Source organism: Kogia breviceps, chromosome 5 (assembly GCF_026419965.1).
Source record: "Kogia breviceps isolate mKogBre1 chromosome 5, mKogBre1 haplotype 1, whole genome shotgun sequence".
Classification (NCBI taxonomy): Eukaryota; Metazoa; Chordata; class Mammalia; order Artiodactyla; family Physeteridae; genus Kogia; species Kogia breviceps.
Genome location: NC_081314.1, coordinates 51,697,002 through 51,720,216, shown reverse-complemented (window position 1 = coordinate 51,720,216; position 23,215 = coordinate 51,697,002). Strand labels below are relative to the sequence as shown.

The 23,215-nt window shown below is 38.9% G+C and overlaps 1 protein-coding gene across 1 annotated transcript in view; it reads left to right on the top strand.

Annotated features, from left to right (window-relative positions):
• WDR49 (WD repeat domain 49) overlaps nucleotides 1-23,215 on the top strand; it is a 140,417-nt gene that overhangs the window by 67,384 nt on the left and 49,818 nt on the right. Inside the window, 2 exon segments of the mRNA XM_059063910.1 lie at nucleotides 18,875-19,039; nucleotides 22,426-22,541. Coding sequence (XP_058919893.1) covers nucleotides 18,875-19,039; nucleotides 22,426-22,541 — 281 coding nt within the window.

The window sequence follows — 23,215 nt, the reverse complement described above, 5'->3', positions numbered from 1 at the left end:
CCAGAGGCTTATTTCCTTAATTCAATCTAAGGACAAATATAGAAAAGGAAATGTGGAAAAGAAATGATTTAATAACTGTGTGCATTTCTTCAATAATGTATATTCAGGTGGATTTGAAGAGTGATTTCATTTTCATCCAGTGACCACAGCAGCACTGATAGAGTTGCTAGGAGGAAACATTCCAGCTAAAACAAACACAACGTGGAATGTAATTGAACTTATCTTTGTTACCCACTAGTTTGGGTTTTGATGCCAAATGCAACTGAACCTGGCTGTAAAATTCTCTTTTATGAACACCATCCTCCTGCATCCCCATGGAAAGATCTGAAATATGCATGAAATGTAATTAGCAAAGATCCATTTTGCCAGCATAGTTTAGGCAAGTGGCTCACAGTGGCAGCCCGGAATGTATTCATAATAAAATGATGCAGTTAAATGTGGTGCCACTTGGTATGCAGTGCGAGTGTTGTTTGTCTCCCGACCATGGTAATGACGCTTTGCAGCTTTTGCTTATGGGAGCGCTCCCTGCATGTCAATGAGGAAGCGGGCACCTCTGGAGTGGAGATGCCGCAAGGACCACAGGACTTCTGAGAGGAAAGGGAGGGCCAGCCTGTGGATATCACGGAGCGAGCGGGCACCCATGGAGCTTAGTCTGCGACCATGATCACCTCAGGCCTGACAGTCACAGCACAGCAGGAGCCAAGCAGACAGCCAGTATCCAGCTTGTGGCCAATTAAACAGTAACTCCAGGCCATTCTTTCTTTCCTTGCTGCAGAAGCTTCTGCAACTACACAGAAATGAGTAATTCAGATTGGGTGCAAGGGGAGGAGAGCCCTTTGTTAGTAATGAGTAGTGTATCATGTCACTACTTCAAGCACTCTGTTTTCCGGTTATTCTAAGAGATAAAAACCCTTTACAAAACGATCCTTTTTTTTTTTTTTTTTCTGGTACGCGGGCCTCTCACTGCTGTGGCCTCTCCCGCTGCGGAGCACAGGCTCTGGACTCGCAGGCTCAGCGGCCATGGCTCACGGGCCCAGCCGCTCTGCGGCATGTGGGATCTTCCCGGACCGGGGCACGAACCTGCGTGCCCTGCATCGGCAGGCGGACTCTCAACCACTGCGCCACCAGGGAAGCCCAAAACGATCCATTTTGGATTCCATCTTCGGGGAAAACATTCCCTCGTAGATGTTTTACTGAACTTTATGAACGCAACCAGTTAATGCAACTCCCTGGTGGCCACTGAGAGAGGTATTTGTTTCCAGGAGAACATTCTGCTAATTGAAATCTACAAAGTTAAAGTGCTAGGTTTGTGTGTTGATGTTACGATCTCCTATTGCCTGACCATAAAATGAGCAATCTTCCATGAGGAATTCAGGAAATGGGACACAAAGAAGGTCTGGAATCTTCCATCTGGAACATGAAGATAAAGCCAAGATACCACAAGGGTATGCAAGTTATAGGCAACAATAGACTATGCACACATGGAATATTATGTAGAAAGAATCTCTATACAGATGAGTTGGATATTCATGCCTTTACTTATTTCTGCTGTTAAAAGTATAAATAATTAAATGCATTAATATGTATATAAAGTGCATAGAGCTGTGTGTCATACATAAGTGTTTCCTGACTATTAGCAGCTAAGTTATAGAGAAACACTTTAACGTTGTATAACATTAATAATTGTAAAAATATGTTGCAGTCAAGTGCAAAGAAAACAATATCGCCCACAGTCCCATCAGCCAGTGATAATTTATCATTTCAGAATAATTAGACAAAGCAAATAAAACAGTTTTGCATAAGTTTCATGTGCCAGGAATGAGGGATCAAAGATTCACGTGCCACATAATTTCTTCGCCCCCATATTTCAGGGAGACTCAGGTTCTGGGCGTCTTCCAAGAGCTTATTGCTGGGTAGGTGCTCATTACAGGACAGTGGGGTGAAAGAAGAGGAACTCACAGGGAAACAATGGAGTAGAGTAAAATGAATAGGGGTAAAAGCAAAGTGCTATCCTTGGAAAGTGATCAAATCTGGCTGGGGCTGGGGTGGGTGACATTCAGCAGAGCCCTGAAGTCTAGAGTGGGAACCCCTATGAGGAGAGAAGGAAGTAGTTCCAGACAGAAGGTACAACATGGCCACCTGCAAAGAAGCTTGAGCACAGACTCTACATTTTTTTTTCAGTGAGGGTGTTTATTCTGGTATGGCTAGTTTGGTGATACTTAGCAAAAACTGTGGGACTTGAGGCAGTGAAGGGAGCTTAGAGCCAGATTGTGAAGGTCATTCACTCAATGTACCAAGGTCTAGTCTTGGAAAAATATAGACTTGAGGTTAGAACAGCAGTTCTCACAGCATGATCTCAGATCCCTGGGGAAGTCAGATCCTTTCCGAGGATCTTCAAGATCACAGCTGTTTTCATTATAATATTAACTTGCTGTTTACTTTTTCCTCTCTTGTTTCATGAGTACTCGTACAATGGAGTTTTCTAGAGGCTATATGATGAGTGAGGACATCGTTGCTCTGATGGCTAAAGGAGTATGTGCTTTTGTATTCCTGTGTTTCAACAATTTCTCAGTTTAAATTTCTACCTTGGTAAATATATATGTTTCTCTCTGTCTGTCTCTGTCTTTATCTCTACCTCTGTCTCTGTCTCTACTGCCCACATAAATAGAAGCCATTTGGATTCTTCAATAATTTTTAGTAGTATAAAGGGATTCTGAGATCAAAAGTTCTGAGAACTGCTGAGTTAGAGAAATATGAGTTCAAATGTTGGGCAGACTATTTATCGTGTCTAAGCTTCAGTTTATTGACTTTCAAAAGTGTGTGTGTGGCAGGGTGGGGGTGGTGTGAGCATAGACATAATAATGGTAACAACAGGTATCTCTGCAGCATTGCCTTACTGTGTCCTGCCTCTTGGAAGTCTTCCTCCTTCCTCCCAGGCAGCCAGCCCTGGCAAGTCTCCCCCGCTCCCCCATACCTCTAAGGTTGAAGGGTGATGCTTTAGGACAACCTGTTTTTCTTATTAACATCTTGATATTTCTTACTCTTTATTTTACCCATGTGTCATATGAAAGCAGATGTTGGGAAGAGTTAGAAAGGCGGAGGGGCCCCTGAATTGGGCTTTGTCTCTGGTCTCTTGAGGTGAGGAAGAGTTTTTTCCTGCCCCTTCTCTTCTCTGCCATTGAAGTTCCTGCTGGTAAACATTCAGTTCCGGGGCTCATCTCTGGTCCTCTCGACATCCGAGGTCTCCAGGGACATCTGCCATACCTCTCTCCCCTCTCTGCGCATCGGTTGCATTTCTAGTTGTTTTCCAGTTAAACACTTAGCTAAATTCTCGCTTTCTCCCCTCACATGTTTGATGGAAGGGGAAGATCCTTGTCTTCCACTTCTGTGTTTTCCTACGACTCCCAACACTCTTCTGAGCACCAGTGGATGTTCTATTCCTTTTACTGCTATTTCTAATTCTAAGTTCAAAACAAACCCGTGCTTTTTCAGTCCACTGGTGCTTGCTCTTTGGTTATTTGGTTTGGTGTCTTTTTGAAAGACTTTCCTTTTATCTGAGTCTAATGAAAACCTTCCCTTCCGTTGTCATTTCAACATGTTGCTGACACTTTACTATTATTTCATTCTATTTGGTCATCAGTGGGAACCTACCATTATTTCTATATGAAAGTGACATGGCATATTTCTGTGACTTTTCTTTATCTTCCTGCCTTTTAGTACCCTCGCATCCTAATCTAAGAAAGTGATGTTAAGCCACACAGGGCTTTTGAAAAGGAACCTTATGCTTTATTTCACCCAGCAAAGCTTGCCCTCACAGTTAGTGGCAGAACAAGTTGGGACAGGTTGGGGGAGTCCCTGGAATGCACAATTTTGAAAGAATCAAAGTCACTCAATATCCTGGAGGTAGTTCTAATGAACTGTCTTTGCATAGAATTCTTAAATAAAGCTTTTCTTAAAAACCCATGAATGCTGGGGAACTTTAAAAATGTATTTGTAGGTAACATATAAACTGGAATAGATAAAATTTCGGACTTATCACCATGGCTCTCATCCTAATGATGTGGGCTTATGTGTTTTTGTAAAATAGGTAATGTTTCAGTGTGTTTTGCATCTAGACATATTTATCGTCAGGCTAAATATATCAGTATCATCAAATCTTGACAGACAATATTTACTATTTTTCTCATTGAAATAATTTATTTTTTGTAAAACACTACTTGCTTATTATAAGAAATTAAAACAATGCAGTAAGTTCAGATAAAGAATTAAATATTACTGAAACATCATCAAAATATCTAAATATCTTCTAAATATCTCTCTGTGCATAGACTATTTCACCTGAATATGGTTCTGTAACCTACTTTCTTATTCTGAAACATATTGGAATTATTTCCTTGTACCTAAATGTAGATCTACCTCATCATTTTTAAAAGGCAGCACAGTGTCTTATTGTATGTATGTATCATAATTTACTGATCCATTTGCCTTGATGAGCATTTTGCTATTATGCATTTCTTTATGCATAAATATATTCACACTCATGACTTTATCTCTGTAAGGCAAAATCTTGAGAATGAATTTCTAGGTTACAATATATGCGTATGAGACAATTTGATACAAAAATGGCCTCCTGAATCTTCCCATTTTTCCTGATCTCTAAGAGTAAACACATTAATCACATACATACGTAAAGAGACCTGTCAGACAGTGGCTGCCTGGCGACCTCCAGCAGGACTCCTGAGATCCCTGACAGGGCTCCTGTAATTCAGCATGGGATGTTGGCTTTGAAAATTTGAAGATTAGACCTCTAGTTTACCCAGAGTAGTGTTTTTTCTTGAGGACCAACTCTCACAGGAAACATGATGCCAATCATTCATTAAAAATGGGACTGGGATATACTTTTTAGTGACAGTGCATCTACAGTCCTCGTTTCTGCATATGATTTTGGGGGAATTGAGATATTTGAGAATCTAACCAATTCAGTTGGTAGTTCCTGTGGGAAATGTAATATCTGAGCACAGGGACGGGGACAAGCTTGAGGGAAATTTATCCCCACCTTACAAGCACCTCTTTAGTGCTTATATTTAAGGCAAAATCAATGAACTTCTAATTGAACAGAACTGGATGAACACTAGTGAAAACTTTCTCTTTGCCTGCTTACTGCTGGGCTCCAAGTGACCAGCCTTCAGTTAACGTGGCTTTTCTTCACTGGTCAGCTTAAGGCTGTCCTTGGTTACATGTCAATACTGAGGCTATGAGCTCTGGCCACTTGATGGAGATGTGGGAAACACCCTAGCCTTAAGGTTAAACCAGCGCACACACACACACACACACACACACACACACACACACACACACACACACACACACACACTTATTTAGATGTGATTACTTGGAAAGAATAATACATTTCAGTGTTATAAAACTCAAATGGACAAAGGGTATATAGTGAAAATTTCCTCTTATCCCTGTTTTTACCTACCAGTTTCCTTCCTTGGAGGCAACCAGTTCATGAGATCCATGAGCACCCTTTAAGGGCTGTTGTATTCATATATGAGTAAATATGTATACTCACTTTTAAATAGATGTATATAATAATTCTTAATATTTAAGAATATTTATTATTTTAAATGCTCTTTGCACAGAAACACTGCTCTGTACATTGATTTTTCCACCCAACAATACAGCCGAAAGATCATTTTATTTATGTCCTTATCCAGAGTATCCTCATTCTTTTTGTCAGCTGCTTGGTATTCTATTAAATGGGTGTGCCAAACTTTATTAATCACTTCTTATGGGCATTTAGATGGATTCCACTATTTTTGTATTACAAATAATGTAGTAATTTTTTACCTTGAATGAACAAATTTTGGCACTAGTGAGGTAATATCTGTGGGATAAATTTCTAGAACTGGAATTAGTGGGTCAGAGAGTATTTATGACAGTAACCTTGACAGATGTCAAATTTTCTGCATAAAAGGTGCATTAAATCCATCAGCAGGGTAAAAGATGACCCTTTCCTCAGCCTCTCTCATTAACACAGTTTCAGCTATTTTTTAAAAGACTATTTAAAAATGAAATTTTTTTTAAAGAGCATTTTTAGGTTCATAGCAAAATTAAGAAGAAGGTACAGAAATATCCCGTATACTCCTCTCTCTCACAGCATAACCTCTTCCTTTATCCACATTCCCCAGTAGAATGGTATGTTTGTTGCACTTGATAAAACTATATTGACACATCCTTACCATCAAGTGTAATCACAGTTTATATAAGGGGTCACTCTTGGTGTTATACATTTTAAGAGTTTAGACAAATGTATAATGACATGCCCATCATTATAGCATCATAAAAACCCTCTGTGCTCTACCTATTTATCCCACCTCCCCTAACCCCTGGCAACCACTGATATTTTTGCTGTCTACATAGTTTAGTTTTTTCAGAGTGTCATATAATTGGAATCATACAGTATGCAGACTTTTCAGATTGGCGTCTATTACTCAGTAGTATGCATTTACATTTCCTCTACGTATCTTAATGTCTTGATAGCTAATTTTTTTAGAACACTGAATAATATTTCATTGTATGGATGTACCACAGATTATTTATCCATTCACCTGCTGAAGGACATCTTAGTTGCTTCCAAGTACTGGCAATTATGAATAAAGCAACTATAAACATCTGTGTGCAGGCTTTTGTGCAGACATGAGTTTTCAACCCCTTTGGGTAAACATCAAACAGCATGGTGGCTGGATTATATGGTAAGAGTATATTTAGTTTTGTAAAAAGATGGTCAAGTGCCTTCTAAAGTGGCTGTACCATCTTACTTTCCCACCATCAAAGAATGAGAGTTCCTATTGCTCCACATCCTTGTCAGCATTTGGTGTTGTTGGTGTTCTAGATTTAGTCCACTCTAATAGATGTGTAGTATCACATTTTTGTTTTACTTTGTATTTCCTTGATGACATATGATGGGAAGTATCTTTTCAAATGCTTACTTGCCATTTGTTTACCTTCCTTAGTGAGCTGTCTGTTAATGTCTTTGGCCCATTTTTTTAATTGGGTTGTTTGTTTTCTTATTGTTGAATTTTTTTTTTTTTTTTTTTTTGCAGTACGCGGGCCTCTCACTGTTGTGGCCTTTCCCGTTGCGGAGCGCAGACTCCGGATGCACAGGCTCAACGGCCATGGCTCACGGGCCCAGCCGCTCCGCGGCATGTGGGATCTTCCCGGACCCGGGCACGAACCCGTGTCCCCTGCGACGGCAGGCGGATTCTCAACCACTGCGCCACCAGGGAAGCCCTATTGTTGAATTTTAAGTGTTCTTTGTGTATCTTGGGTAACAGTGATTCATCAGATATGTCTTTTGAAAATATTTTCTCCCAATCTTGGCTTGTCTTTTTATTCTCCTGACAGTGTCATTTGTAGAGCAGAAAATTTTAAATTTAATGAAGTCTAGCTTTCAATTATTTTTTCATGTACTATACCTTTGGTGTTTTATCTAAAAATTCATCATCAAACCCAAGGTTATTTAAATTTTCTCCTATGTTATCTTCTTTGAGTTTTATAGTTTTGTGTTTTATATTTAGGTCTGTGATCCATTTCAAGTTAGTTTTTGTAAAGGTGTAAAGTCTGTCCAAATTCATATTTTTATATGTGGGTGTCCAGTTGTTCAAGGACCATTTGTTGAAAAGATTATCTTTTCTCCATTGTATTGCCTTTGCTTTTTTGTCAAAGATCAGTTGACTATATTTATGTAGTCTAATTTTGTGCTCTCTATTTTGTTCCACTGATCTGGTTGTCTATTCTTTTACCAGTATCATACTGTCTTGTTTACTGCAGCTTTATAGTAAGTTGTGAAGTCAGGTAGTGTCAATCCTCTGATTTGTTCTTCTTCTGCAATATTGTGTTGCTACATCAGAGTATGTGGTCTTTCTCTATAAACTTTAGAATCAGTTTGTTGATATCCATCCACAAAGTAACTTATTGGGATTTTGATTTGAATTGCATGAAACATATAGATTAACTTGGAAAGAACTGAGATCTGGACAATATTAAGTCTTCCTAACCATGAACATGGAATATCTCTCATTTATTTAGTCTTTGATTTCATTCATCAAAGTTTTTTACTTTACCTCATATAGATCTTCTACATATTTTATTAGATTTATATTATTTCAGCTTTGTGGATGCTAATGTAAATTGTATTGTGGTATTATTTCCAAATTCCTGTTGTTCATTGCTGCTGTATAGGCAAGTGATTGACTTTTGTATATTAACTTTGTATCCCGCAATCCTGCAATAATCGCTTCTTAGTTCCAGGAGATTATTTTGGTCAATTCTTTAAGATTTTCTGCATAGAGGATCATGTCATCTGCTAACAAAGACAGTTTTATTTCTTTGTTCCCAAACTTTATGCCTTTTCCCCTTTACTTGTCTTATTGCATTAGGCAGAGCTTCCATATAATGTTGAAAAGGAGTGATGAGAGGGAACATCCTTGCCTTGTACCAGACCTTAGTAAGAAAGAGTCAAGATTCTCACTATTAAGTATGATAGTAGCTCCATGTTTTTTGTAGATATTTTTTGTCAAGTGAAGGAAGTTCCCCTCTATTCTTATTTAACTGAGAGTTTTTAATCATAAGTGGGTGTTGGATTTTGTCATTTTTTTTTTTTTTTTGCATCTGTTGATATAATCATGTGATTTTTCTTTTTAAGCCTATTAATATGATGGTTTACATCAGCATTACCCAACCTTTTTGGCACCAGGGACTGGTTTCGTGGAAGACAGTTTTTCCACGGATAGGAGCAGGGCTGGGGCTGGGGGATGGTTCAGGTGGTTATGCGAGTGCTGGGGAGCGAAGGGGTGCAGCGGATGAAACTTTGCTTGCTTGCCTGCTGCTCACCTCCTGCTGTGCAGCCTGGTTCCTTACAGGCCCAGGGGGTGGGGCCCCCTGGTTTACATTAATTAATTTTCAGAAGTTGAACCAACCAAATTCTTCTGATGCATTGTTGGAGTTGATTTAAAATTATTTTTTTTGAAGATTGGTTCAAGATGGCAGAGTAGGAGGATGTGTGCTCACTCAGTCTTGCGAGAGCACTGGAGTCACAACTAACTGCTGAACAATCATCAACAGGAAGACACTGGAACTCACCAAAAAGATACCCCACATCCAAAGACAAAGGAGAAGCCACAATAAGACAGTAGAAGGGGCACAATCACAATAAAATCAAATCCCATAACTGCTGGGTGGGTGACTCACAAACTGGAGAACAGTTATACCACAGAAGTCCACCCACTGGAGTGAAGGTTCTGAGCCTCACATTAGGCTTCCCAACCTGGGAGTCCAGCAAAGGGAGGAGGAATTCCTAGAGAATCAGACTTCGAAGCCTAGTGGGATTTGATTGCAAGACTTCAACAGAACTGGGGAAAACAGAGACTGTCTATTGGAGGGCACACACAAAGTAGTGTGTATATCGGGACCCAGGGGAAGGAGCAGTGACCACAGAGGAGACTGAACCAGACCTACCTGCTAGTGTTGGAGGGTCCCCTGCAGAGGCGGGGGTGGCTGTGGCTCACCCTGAGGACAAGGACACTGGCAGCAGAAGTTCTGGGGAGTACTCCTTGGCGTGAGCCCTCCCAGAGTCAGCCATTAGCCCCACCAAAGAGCCAGGTAGGCTCCAGTGTTGGGTCGCCTCAGACCAAACAACCAACAGGGACAGAACCCAGCCTTACCCATCAGCAGACAAGCAGATTAAAGTTTTACTGAGCTCTGCCCACCAGAGTAACACCCAGCTCTACCCACCACCAGTACCTCCCATCAGGAAACTTGCACAAGCCTCCTAGATAGCCTCATCCACCAGAGGGAAGACAGCAGAAGCAAGAAGAACTACAATCCTGCAGCGTGTGGAATAAAAACCACATTCACAGAAACACAGACAAAATGAGAAGGCAGAAGACTATGTACCAGATGAAGGAACAAGATAAAACCCCTGAAAAACAACTAAATGAAGTGGAGATAGGCAACCTTCTAGAAAAAGAATTCAGAATAATGATAGTGAAGATGATTCAGGACCTCAGAAAAAGAATGGAGGGAAAGATCGAGAAAATGCAAGAAATGTTTAACAAAGACCTAGAAGAATTAAAGAACAAACACTGAGAAGAATTAAAGGACAAACAAACAGAGATGAACAATAAAATAACTGAAATGAAAAATACACTAGAAGGAATCAATAGCAGAATAACTGAGGCAGAAGAATGGATAAGTGACCTGGAAGACAGAACGATGGAATTCACTGCTGAGGAACAGAATAAAGAAAAAAAAATTTTTTTAAATAAAGACAGCCTAAGAGAACTCTGGGACAACATTAAATGCAACAACATTCGCGTTATAGGGGTCCCAGAAGGAGAAGAGAGAGAGAAAGGACCTGAGAAAATATTTGAAGAGTTTATAGTTGAAAACTTCCCTAACATAGGAAATGAAATAGCCACCCAACTCCAGGAAGCACAGAGAGTCCCAGGCAGGATAAGCCCAAGGAGAAACACACTGAGACACATAGTAATCAAACTGACAAAAATGAAAGACAAAGAAAAATTATTAAAAGCAACAAGGGAAAAACAACAAATAACATAAAAGGGAACTCCCATAAGGTTAACAGCTGATTTCTCAGCAGAAGCTCTACAAACCAGAAGGGAGTGGCATGATATATTGAAAATGATGAAAGGGAAGAAACTACAACCAAGGATACTCTACCCGGCAAGAATCTCATTCACATTCAACGGAGAAATCAAAAACTTTACAGACAATCAAAAGCTAAGAGAATTCAGCACCACCAAACCAGCTGTACAACAAATGCTAAAGGAACTTCTCTAAGTAGGAAACACAAGAGAAGAAAAGGACCTACAAAACCAAACCCAAAACAATTAAGAAAATGGTAATAGGAACATACATATTGATAATTACCTTAAATGTGAATGGATTAAATGCTCCAACCATAAGACACAGGCTTGCTGAATGGATACAAAAAGAAGACCTATATATATACTGTCTACAAGAGACCCACAAGTGGGGTTTTTTTAGACTACATATATATAGTTGGTCTTATTTTTGATCTGCTCTGACAATTTGACTTGATTTGTACATTTTGACCTTTGACATTTTAAGTGATTATTGATACAGTTGGGTTAATATCTACCATATTTGTTACTGTTTTCTGTTGGTTGCCCTTATTCTTTGCTCCTATTTTTGTCTTTTACATTTTTTTTGCCTCTTGTGGTTTTAATTGAGTATTTTAAATGATTCTGTTTCCTTTCCTTTCTTAGCATTATCAGTCATATATATATATATTTTAAAACTTTCTTTAGATTGCCCTGGAGTTTTCAATATACATTTATAACTAATCCAAGTCTACTTTCAAATAACACTATATTGTTTCACAGGTAGTGTTACTACCTTATACTAATAAAATAATCTAATTCCTCCCTCTTGTCCCTTGTATCATTGCTGTCATTCATTTCCCTTAAGTACATAATTTAATTATATACATAATTATACATTATGTATATACATAATACGTATTAAATATATAATTTAATACATTGTTGCCATTATTGGTTTGAGCAAACTGTTACCTATCAGGTCAATTAAGGATAAAACAAAAGTTTTTTTTAATCTTCACTTAGTCCTATTCAATATTCTTCCTTTCTTTTTGTAGATCCAATTTTTTGACCTATATTAATTTTCTTTTCTCTGAAGAACGTCTTTTAGTCTATTTTGAAGTCAGATCTACTGGCAACAAATTCCCTCAATTTTTCTTTGTCTGAGAATGTCTTTATTTCTCCTTTATTTTTAGTTATTTTTGCAGGATACAGAATTCTGGGTTGGTGACTTTTTGCTGTCAGCACTGTAATTTCACTCCAATCCCTTCTTGCTTGCATGTTTTCTGAGAAGTCAGGTGTAATTCTTCTCTTTGTTCCTTTGTAGGTAAGATAGGTATCTTTTTCCACTGGCTTCTTTCAAGATCTTTTCTTTATCCTTGATTTTCTGTGGTTTGAATATGATATACCTAGGTGTAGTTTTTTTACATTTATCCTTCCTGGTGTTATGTGAGCTTCCTGAATCTGTGGTTTGATGTCCAACACTAATTTGGGGAAGTTCTCAGTCATTATTGTTTCAAGTATTTCTTCTATTCCTTTCTTTCTTCTCCTTCTGGTATTCTCATTATGTGAATGTTACACCTTGTTTAGTTGTCCTACAGTTCTTGGATACTGTATTTATTTTTTGAGTCTCTGCTCGCATTGCTTTTCAGTTTCTGAGGTTTCTGATTTATCCTCAAGCTCAGAGATGCCTTCCCCAGCCATATCCAGTCTACTAGTAAGCCCATCAAAGGCATGCTTCATTTATGTTAACAATATTTTTGATCTCTAGCATTTCTTTTTGATTCTTCTTAAGGATTTCCATTTCTCTTCTTATGTTACCCGCCCATCTGTTCTTACAAGCTGTCTATTTTACTCATTAGACCCCTTAGCTTATTAACATTAGTTGTCTTAAATTCCAGATCTGATCATTCTAACATCTCTGCCATGTCTGAGTCTGATGCTTGCTCTATTTCTTCAGACTATGTTATTTTGCCTTTTAGTATGTTTTGTAAATTTTCTTGATAGTTGGACGTGTTGTGCTGGGCCAAAGGGACTGATGTAAACAGGCCTTTCGAGATGTGGTGGTCAGGTGGCAGGGGTGGGAGTATTCTGTAGTTCTGTGATTAGGTCGCAGTCTTTTAGTGAGCCTGTGCCTCTGGACTGTGCACTTCACCTATGCTTCTCAGTTGTCTTCCACCCTTCGGTGAAACAAGAAGGCTAGAACTAGCTAGAATTTTGTCTTTTATTTTCCCACATCAGTTAGGCTCTGATGAAACCCCAGCAGGTTAGGCTCTGTTAAACAGTTTCTCCCAAGGGCAGACCTTGTTAAGAAGAACAGAGTTGTCTGACGTATTTTGAAGCTGTTCCCTTCCCTCTGACCCTGCCAGAGCACGAGGGGATTTTTCTCAAATATTTATAGGGAGAACCTGGTCCATAACCTCAAAATAAAACTCATGAACTTGTGGAGGTTCCCCTATCACCAGCTCCCAGAATTTTAAACTCTCAGACTTGTCCACTTTGAGCCTCCAGTGATTCATAAGTTACAGTTCAGGTTTTCCTCTCTTGGCTCTATTTCCTGGGGAGTTTTTAGTTCATGAGTTTCTGCTCTGGTAGGTTGTGATTTTCTCGATCTGCCTGTTGGTCTCTCCAATTTGGAGGGCAGTGATCTGCCCTGTGACCTTACTTCTCTTACTGATCTAAGGGGAGTTGTTGATCTTTCAGTTTTTCCAGGTTTTTACTCACTGTTAGGATGGAGTGACAACTTCCAAGCTTGCAGCACCAAGACCTGCAAGTCCAATGCAGTCTCAACTATTTTTTGAAGTAGTTTTTCTTAGTAATTTTTTAGAAGGAGGGACGTAGTGAGGTTTTAGAGTCAGAGTTCCTAATGCTTTCCATTGAGCAAGTAATTTAATTTCTCTAAGCAATGTTTTTTTATATGTAAAATAAGAATTATAATACCTCCTGTGTAGATTTTCTGTTAAAGACAAAGAATATTGTGTATAAAGATACATAGAACAAAGCGGGAGTAAAAGCTAAATAAAATTACCTGAAAAAAAGGGAAGTGATACTTTTCTGACTTCATACCCTAATCCCTGTGGGTGCCTACTGACTGGGGGAGTGTTCTAAGCACCTGTATAATGATCACAGGCGGTCACAGCCCGTGGTCCTTCCCATTGTTCATACTGCCTAAGCCTTGCTGGCCTCCTTTCTAGTCCTTGAACATGCCAAGGACACTCTGTCTCAGGGCTTTTGCGTTGCTGTTTCCTTTTCCTGGGACTCTCTTCACCCAGGTATCTGCATGGCTCCCTCCCTCACCTCTGTGTCTTTCTTCAAATAATTCCTCAAGGAAACCTTCCCAGAGCCCCCAGCTTTTCACCCACTCCCAGTGATCTCTACCTCCTTCTTGGTTATATTTTTCTCTATAACGCTTATCACCGCTAAACATCGTGTGTGTGTGTGTGTGTGTGTGTGTATGCTTTTTTTCTCATTTAGTTGCATCTCTCCCCTCTTCTCTCACTAAATATAAGGGCAGGAATGTTTTACTGTTGGATCCCCAATGCCTAGATCCTGTGCCTTGCATACTGTAAGGGTTTGACAAACTAAAGGAATGAGTCTGAAAGATCCAATTACAAATTAATCTACAAAGAAGTGATATCTGACAAATAAGATTTATAAATAGAGAATGGCTGCCTTAAAATATTTGAATTCTTTGTCTGTACCAGTACTCTGAGATATTATCATTCTCCTCACCTCACTACATACTGGTAAGTAACTTCTAGAGATTTGATGCAGAACAGAAATAAAGGAGACAACCTGCTTTATATTATGGGACCACAAACAGCACTGACTTAAAAACATAAAATTATAAACAGCAATTAAGTCAAATGTCCTGATCCCTTGGTAGCCAGCAATATCTGCTGCTGCAATTTTTGGTTTTTCTTGCTTAGACCTAGAATTTGAGATGCATATAAAAGAGAACAGAAGTGCTTATTGTTGTTGGAATAGCGAAAAAAAATTAGGGGACGTGAATAGAGCCTCACATATATCTTAGAATTGTCTGATTGGCTGTGACAGCTTCAGATGAGAGAGACAAAAAAGACCCCTATATTCCTAAACAGTTCTTAACTCAGGTACATAAGGTGGAACGTACCTCCATCAGAACGATTTGCTCACAGGGTCCATTTGCACTGAAGTGTAGTTATTAGGACAGTGCCATTTCTGCTCTGCAGACGCCAAGGCCCTGTCCTCAAAGGTTAAGGTCTCATCTGATAAGAAGCAGCCAGGAGGAAACTGAAAACTTAAAGGGACTTGGTATCATCAAAATGTGGCATATAAATATGATGCCAATATTTATTCCTGGAGTTTATCGCAAATGAAAACAGCTTGCTAAAAATACGGTCCTCACGGTGCTGTAGTCAAACCACTTCATCTGCCAAGTGATGGTAAACGCCCTCCTCTCTCACTTGACTTTGAATGCCTTTTCACCTGCCTTGTTATTCTTGTATTCTGATATTGTCATAGTTTGAGCAGATTCTGGTTAATACCAGGTGTGTGTTTGTGACATAGTCAGCCCTTGTATTTCAACAGGTTGTTTTCCTGAAGACTGCACCTTAAGGTGGATTGCCATAAAATGAAATCTGACTGGCTATACACTGTTGTCATTATTGATTCCGATTTCATGAGAAATTGTGAAATGAGTAAAGTGCTGAAAAGTGATGAAGAGTATGTTGGGGTTCAGCCAGGTAAGGCAGAGGAGGGAGAGTGCAATATAGCAGAAAGCAAAGGTTACTAATTCCTGATCGAGTGTCTATATTAGATAAAAGTGGTGGGTGGATGACAAAATGCTTTGTAATGTGCGTGATGCCAGTCTTAAACAAGTAAGCAAGTCTTTCTTTGAACATTGTTCACTTTATTTTGCCTTTTTTGTTTCTATCAGGGAATACCCATCTTTTAGTACTGAAATGCCTAGCATATAATAGATGCTCAATAAATGCTTTTTGAATTGAAATCATAAAATCCCCTAACCTTTTCTTCAAAGACCACTATCAAAATTTTTACTCATGCTTGGAATATTATGTTTTCATGGCTTTATCTTTAATGAATACAATCCAAATTCTTAAATAGTTATGTGAGAAAATTCCAAGTGTGATATAATTTTAAATTTCAACATACATCTAAAAAACTGGTTTCTGAAATGTAGCTGTCTACATTCACTCTCATGGTTGGAAGAAAACAAGACATTAGATGTTTTTCTTAAATTGATTCAGATATGAAAAGGGATATGAGGGCTTCCCTGGTGGTGCAGTGGTTGAGAGTCCGCCTGCCGATGCAGGGGACACGGGTTCATGCCCCTGTCCGGGAAGATCCCACATGCCGCGGAGTGGCTGGGCCCGTGAGCCATGGCCGCTGAGCCTGCGTGTCCGGAGCCTGTGCTCCACAACGGGAGAGGCCACAACAGTGAGAGGCCCGCGTACCGCAAAAAAAAAAAAAGAAAAGGGATATGAGTCCAAATAAAAGGTCAGATGATTAAGCTTAAATAGAATAGTAGCACTAGCTAACTTTTATGACATTTATTGTATGCCATGAACTGTGCTAAATGCTTTACAAGTATTAGCTTACTTAAACCTCTTAAAAATGGTTTAAGGTAGTGACTATGATTCTCTCTGGTTTATAGGTGAGAAAACTGAAGTTTAGAGAGATTAAGTAATGAATCCAAGGTCAGACACTGACATTTAAACTCAGGCATGCTGGCTTGAGCCAGTGCTTAACCACCATGCATATTGCACAAACCAAAACAAATAGAAACACAGTTACATGGAATGATAATTAAAGTGTTAGGTCACATTATTATGAAGATCCAGGTCATTTGTTCTAGAAATTGCACTGTAGCTTAATAACGGTAATTAAACTTTGAAGCTACTTTTGATTTCACAGAGAGAAAATGTGTAGCATAGACATAGTTTTACATCATTTAAGAAATTGTCTGATTAAGAGTTGTAATATCAGGGGTAAAAAGGTCTGTGTGAGCTCCCACGCTCACGATCAGTTCTTTGCTGAGGCATAAAGATTGCTAAACGGTGTCCCTTTCATTCAATCCCTCCTCTTCTTTTTTACCTCTGGGACTACTGTCTCAGGTGAGCATCTCCACCTGGACTGATACAGCAGCCTCTAAATGGTCTTCTCACAACCTGTTTGTTTTCCACACTGCTGCCAGAGGTACCTTCACAAACCAACCAACAAAAATGCAATATCTCTCTCCTCCTTATTAAGAACAAAGAGATTGTTCTTTATTTTGAGTAATACATACCACTGATAACCAATGAAAGCCATGAACCCTTTCCCAGTTGAAAAAACTAAACAACTTTATACACACTACCCATTATTCTGTGGCATTGCTCATTAGGGATTTCAAATATCTGTCATCAATTTTCTTCTTCACCTGATATTCCACCATTTATCTCATCGTCTGTACTCTGGCTCCATTACACTTCTTACTGTTTCTCATGCTTGGAATAGCCTCCAAGTTCTGTCTTCTCATCACTCTTAATTATCTGGGGTAGGATGCTGAAATAGAGGAAGGCCTTATGATGTGTCTGTCATAGAAGGCCCAGGATTCAAACCTCATTATATAAGCTTGGGAATGGTACTTAACTGATTAGAATCTCAATTTCATCACTGGTAGAGAGAGGGTGATAACATAATTTTACAGAGTTTCTTTAAAGATCAAATGAGGTAGTGAGTGTAAAGGGCTTGGCACTCAATAAATACATGTTTCTATCTTCAACCCCTGGTTGATCCTCCTCACCTTTTATTCCCATTCCCCACTCCAATGAATGGATGTGTGGTTTTACTCTCTGTGCCCCCAGATCACCCAGGAGTGATACCTCTAAACTTGTAGGCTTGTTGGGCATTTATTTACTTCTTGTCTGTTTCTCCCTCTAACCCAGTAGTACCCGACCCGGTTGCATACTTAAATAACCTGCGGAGCTCTTTAAAATTTCCACTGCCTGATCCAGTCAAGTCAGAGTCTCTGCTCTGGTACACACCTGTGATTTTTAAAGTGATTCTAGTGTACAAGCCTAGACTATAGACCCTTTGAGAGCAGGGATGCATCAGTGAAGCCCCACTGCCTTCATGGAGCTGGCACCCAGTGGACGTTCAGTGAATGCCTGTAGGGTGAATGAATGAGCGAATGAATGAGAGAATACATGTACGACAGCCAGTTATCCAACCCTTACGAACATACATCTGATAAACTTTAACCCATTTAATTATGAAAATGTGACATTTTAACATATTCTTAATACATTTATATTTATACATTGGTAATCAATATCTAAGTGGATCAAGATGCACTTTAAATTTTCTTAAAATCTAGATATTGCTTCAGGCAACTTTCTATCTACTCATTTTTATGTTTAGTGTTTTTTTGTTTTTTCTTTCATTCCTTTGGGTCCGAAAGTCATATGGGCAAGGTAATTTTAACCTATAAATCTCTTAAAGGATGCGTAAATACCTAGAGCTGAAATTAGCAGTCTACTTGACACTATTAACTTTCTTACTATGGAACTATTATATATAATCCTATCCCTTCTTGCATTTGTTTGGTTGCCTTCCTCTTGGAGTGTATATGCAGATTTATATTTAACCTTCCTGTGTTCTTTGTTTTTAGTGACCCATCAATAATTGAGTTAGTTGTAAAAATATACACAGTACCTTGAGGAAAAAAGGAAGAAAGGGACTAATGGCATTAGAAGCAGTAACTCTAGCAACTTGCTGAAATGAACTTTTCCCCATAATGGCTGGTAGTGCTTTATTTTCTGAATGCTAAATGGAAGCTAATAATAATATAGTAAGTAATAATATAGTAAGTCGTGTCAGAACATCATGACTGCTAAAATCAAGTTTCTCATCTAAATGTGAAAGATTTATAAGTTTATTTCAGTAGGATTCCATTTCAGGATGGCCTCTAGACACTAAGCTGAACAGTGGGTAAGGAAAGAAGATTCCTATCTTCTCTGATAAAGAGAATCATGACTTCCATTACCTCAGTTCTGGCCTAGAAATTGAAATGTTATCAGCTTAACAAAAAGAAAGCAAATACATTACGAAATTGTCACTGTCGGGGGATCTCACTAGTGGAAATGCACAGGCTGGATATTTTATTTAAATAAAAATGGTGAAAAAAAATTGGTGGATTCTGGAACTATATTTAATTTCTCTACCGTGTTATTTTCTTGTAGGTAATCGGTTCTGATGCAGGGTCGACTGTTTCATTCTGGATGATAGACACTGGGCAGAAAATCAAACAGTGTACTGTTTGCCATGGCAACATAGAAATCAGCACAATGGCCATCGATGCAGATGAGATACGGCTTTTGACTGGCAGCACAGATGGGACTGTAAAGGTGCGAACACAGTGACACTTTTCTATCCAGATATGAGGGGGCTAAAATATTGTGTGAGGAGACACAGCTTTGGCTATATTTCTGTTGGTATTTTTGGCCTTTCAAGAAGAGAGATGAGAAGATAAGAAGAGCTAAATAAGCCAAACCATCTAATAACAAAGCTGTTAGGAAAATAAACCTCTGAGGAAAAATGAATAAATGATTTTTCTGAATAAATTATTTAGAATCAAAACACAACTTGGCTTACTTATTTCAGAAAGCCATAGAGGACCACTCTGGGGAATAAGAAGCCTGAATAATTTTCATGCGCTTCAGCTAATGTCTCTAGTTTTCTTTTTTCTTTTTTTTGGGTATATAAAATGAGAAATCAGGGCAAGTAAGTAAACTTTAAAAATTGCATGGATGCAAATTTTTTGGAAAATGAATATCTAGAAGTTAACCCGTTTTGTAATCTGCATTTCTATGTGAAGGTAAGTAAGACAGTAAAGAAGGAAAGTAGGAAGAACAATCTTATTTATTATCCATCCTAAACTAACACTATTTTATCCTCTCAGTTTTAAAATTTTGCAACTATTATTAATTTCTTCTGGGAGGAAAGTGGTATTTTACTTTGCAAAGGTGATCAAAATTTCAGGCAAAACTAGATACTTACAATCTGAAATCATGCTTATCAGTGAATCTTCTCTGTTCTTCTCAGCTTCAAGAGAGATGACAGTGTTCAATGGGAGATGACTTGTGACACTCTGAGGCAACAGAAGGCAGTTTTTTGAATAAGCCTTGATTGGTTCTCAAATTTCTGTCATAACTGGGGTCAGAAGGCTGTTAATTAGATGTACCTTTTGTGTTAGGTTGTAAGATGCATTCAGGTAGGCTGCATGGGAGGGTAGTGGAAAGCTACCTGGATATGTAGGTAGAACATTATGGAAGTTGGGGGCAAGTATTCCGGGAGATTCCAGGCTGCAGTGGTCAGTGTGAAGCATGTTGCAGTGAGAATCTCTAGAAATCAGCAGAACGTGGCTTCTGGGAAGGTTAATGGCATGAGGTATGGACTTGGGAGCATGTTTTTAAGTAAAGTAATCTAGTTCATGGGAGAACTGGTAACATGTGGGAAGGTAATGGGGTAATCCCAATCCTAATAGTCAAGGTAGAATAAAACAAGAATAACTGGAACTGGAGTATTAGACAGTGGCTTAGGCAAAAGGAACAAGTGAGAACCCCACTTACCAGTCCTTGGATACAAGACTGAAGTGAAAAATGAAGGGGATGTATTAGATTATTTTTATCCCTATCTTAGGAATAACTGGTCATAGAGTCTAGGGTAGGGCAGACTTGTAGATGGTTGCGAAAATGGTCCCAGCTAAGGGTCACAGCTTGATAGGATCTGGAGACAGTCAGGTCTTTACAATACTTTTTTGTGGGTATTATTTTAGGTGGACTTGGTAAGAGCCATATTTAGAGGAGAACAAAGTGATGTGGGTGAAGAGCATGTATACCCCTCGATGTCTCAGCTCAAGCCTTGACATATTAGAAGTTAACGTGAATTTAGTATTACAATCACAGCTTTTGAAGGTACATTTATCTTTATCACAATAGCACAACAGAATTCTGAACTTTGGCAGTTTCAGTGTAGGTATGTAGGATGCATAAATCAAGGTTGAGCTGCGCTGGCCATATTCTATGAAGAAACAAGAATTAACGATATTTTCCAATCTCATTTATAATTTAGAATCTAAAACCCAGTACCTATGCAATCAAAGATTTAAAAGTATTGCCCTGGGCTTCCCTGGTGGCGCGGTGGTTGGGAGTCCGCCTGCCGATGCAGGGGACGCGGGTTCGTGCCCCGGTCCGGGAGGATCCCACGTGCCGCGGAGCGGCTGGGCCCGTGACCCATGGCCGGTGGGCCTGCGCGTCCGGAGCCTGCGCTCCGCGAGGGGGGAGGCCGCGGCAGTGAGAGGCCCGCGTACCACAAAAAAAAAAAAAAAAAAAAAAAAAAAAAAGTATTGCCCTATTTATCATGGTTTTGAACTGTCTGTTTTTAAATTAATTGTTTTGAATAATGTATGCACACAATAAAATTTTAAACATAAAAGGGATATACGGTGAAAAGAAAGTCTTTCTCACCCCTGTTCCCATCTCCTCCCTTGTGGCTACCAGTGGTACTAGTTTCTTGTACATCTTTCTAGACTATGAGCACCATTTTTTTCTCAGTGGCAGTCCACTGTCCATGGTGTCCTGCGTTTTGCATTTCCCTGTATTGGACATTGATTCATGTGAATGCAAACAACAACAATAATGATGTTAGTTAAATTTTATCACATGGTTTCTATGGACCAGGCACTGTGCTAAGCACTTTACACATGCACACCTCTGCATGGTTGGTACTATTATTATACCAGAGGAGGAAACTGAAGCCCAAGGAGATAAAGCAACTTGCTTTAAGTTTCCATAGCTGGTCGACTCTGGGCAAAGCTTAGACACTTGGAGGTGACTCATTCTTCTTAATAGTTACATTATATGCTACTGTAGATATTCCATATTCTGATGTTCAGTCTCTTGTTAGTGAGCAATTAAGTTGATTTAAATCTTTAGCTTTTGTAAACAAAGTCTCCAGAATATCCTTCAAAATATGTCATTTCATACATATGAGTGTCTCTGTGTGATGATTTTCTAGAAGTTGAAATTTTGAGGCAAAGTGTATATGTGTTTTAATCTTGATTGAAGGTGCCAACTGGCTCTTTGATGATGAACCAATAATGTTTCATAGCAGGGCTTAGCTTTAACTGCTGGTGACCTAATGACCTTCTCTCTTAAAGTACACCCATCAAGTCTACATCCTCACCCACTGCCTGAGGAGGTAAACTGGAATTGCTTGTGCTTCTGTGGGCTTGGGTCTGGCACGCACTGTCAACAGGAGGTTTTATTGGCAGAAGATAGGAAACCTACGACATGATGACTGTGTTTCAGGCTCTGTATTAGATGTTTAAAATTCCAGGCATGCCTGAAGAGTAAAGGTCCTGTGTCATAAATGAGGACACTAAAATTTAGAAAGACACTTTGAGAAAGAACAGGATTTTGACAGACTCCAAAATGTGGCTTTTCATGATTTTGTATTGTCTCCCCCTAAAAAGTATATACTTATTTATAGCCTTTGAATCAACAATATTAGAATAGACTGATAAGGTTACAAAATGAGTAATAAATATAATAGCTAAATTCAAATGGTGAGAGGATTTTCTTTAATTATTATGTATCTCAAGTGAATCAACCCTTGTCCAGGATATAAACAAAAACGGCTAAAATAATCCTATTACACTCTGTTAAGGTACTCATTGAAGAAGACATTTTCTTTTCTTGTCTCAAAGCTGATTTTAATATTTCTCTTGAAGGTCTGGGACCTCAATGGCTATTGTCACCACACTCTACATGTTGGGCAAGAGGGAGCTGTGGATATTTCACACATCCTGGTTCTTAAGAAGACAATCCTGGTTACAGGCTGGGACAGGTATGATGTACTTCATGCAAAACTGTAGGAAGGTAAAAGGAGAAAGTTTTATTTAAATCAAAATCTAAAGGAAAAAAGAGCATAGAAATCCTGACTGATTCTGTATCTTTAACTCACTGGTGACCTAGGTGAGTGAAACTCTATTTGGAATTGACTGAATGCTTGTGAATAAAATATTTTAAGATCATGTAGATTGAGTGGCTTTGAGAAGTGTTACATTGCTTTCTCCTGGCTTTGGGAATCTTCTTCTTTAACCATTCCAGATAGAAACATAATACCACTTCCTGGGGATTAAATCCAAAAGTTTCCCAAATTTTATAGTCAATAAATTCTTAATGTATAAATTGCATTCCTTCAACTGTAAAAGGAACTCATTCCTTCTTCTCTTGTTACTTAGTTTAAATGACAGCACAAGAGGGGAACAGCCTGCTGAAATCTATGTTAGCACCTCTTTCATATCAGTGCAGAGAAGGGCCTTTCACAGCCCACTTACTGTTCTCAAGGACCAATTTTTTCATTCATTATAAGGAAAATTATTTTTCTTTCCTCTTTTCCTGAGAGAACTAAGGGATCGTAAATGGCCTTTTCTATGGCATTGTATAAGCACTAGGAAAATTAAAGTGTGATGTGTTTTGAAAATATATTGTCCATAAATTCAACAGTTCACAAAATAT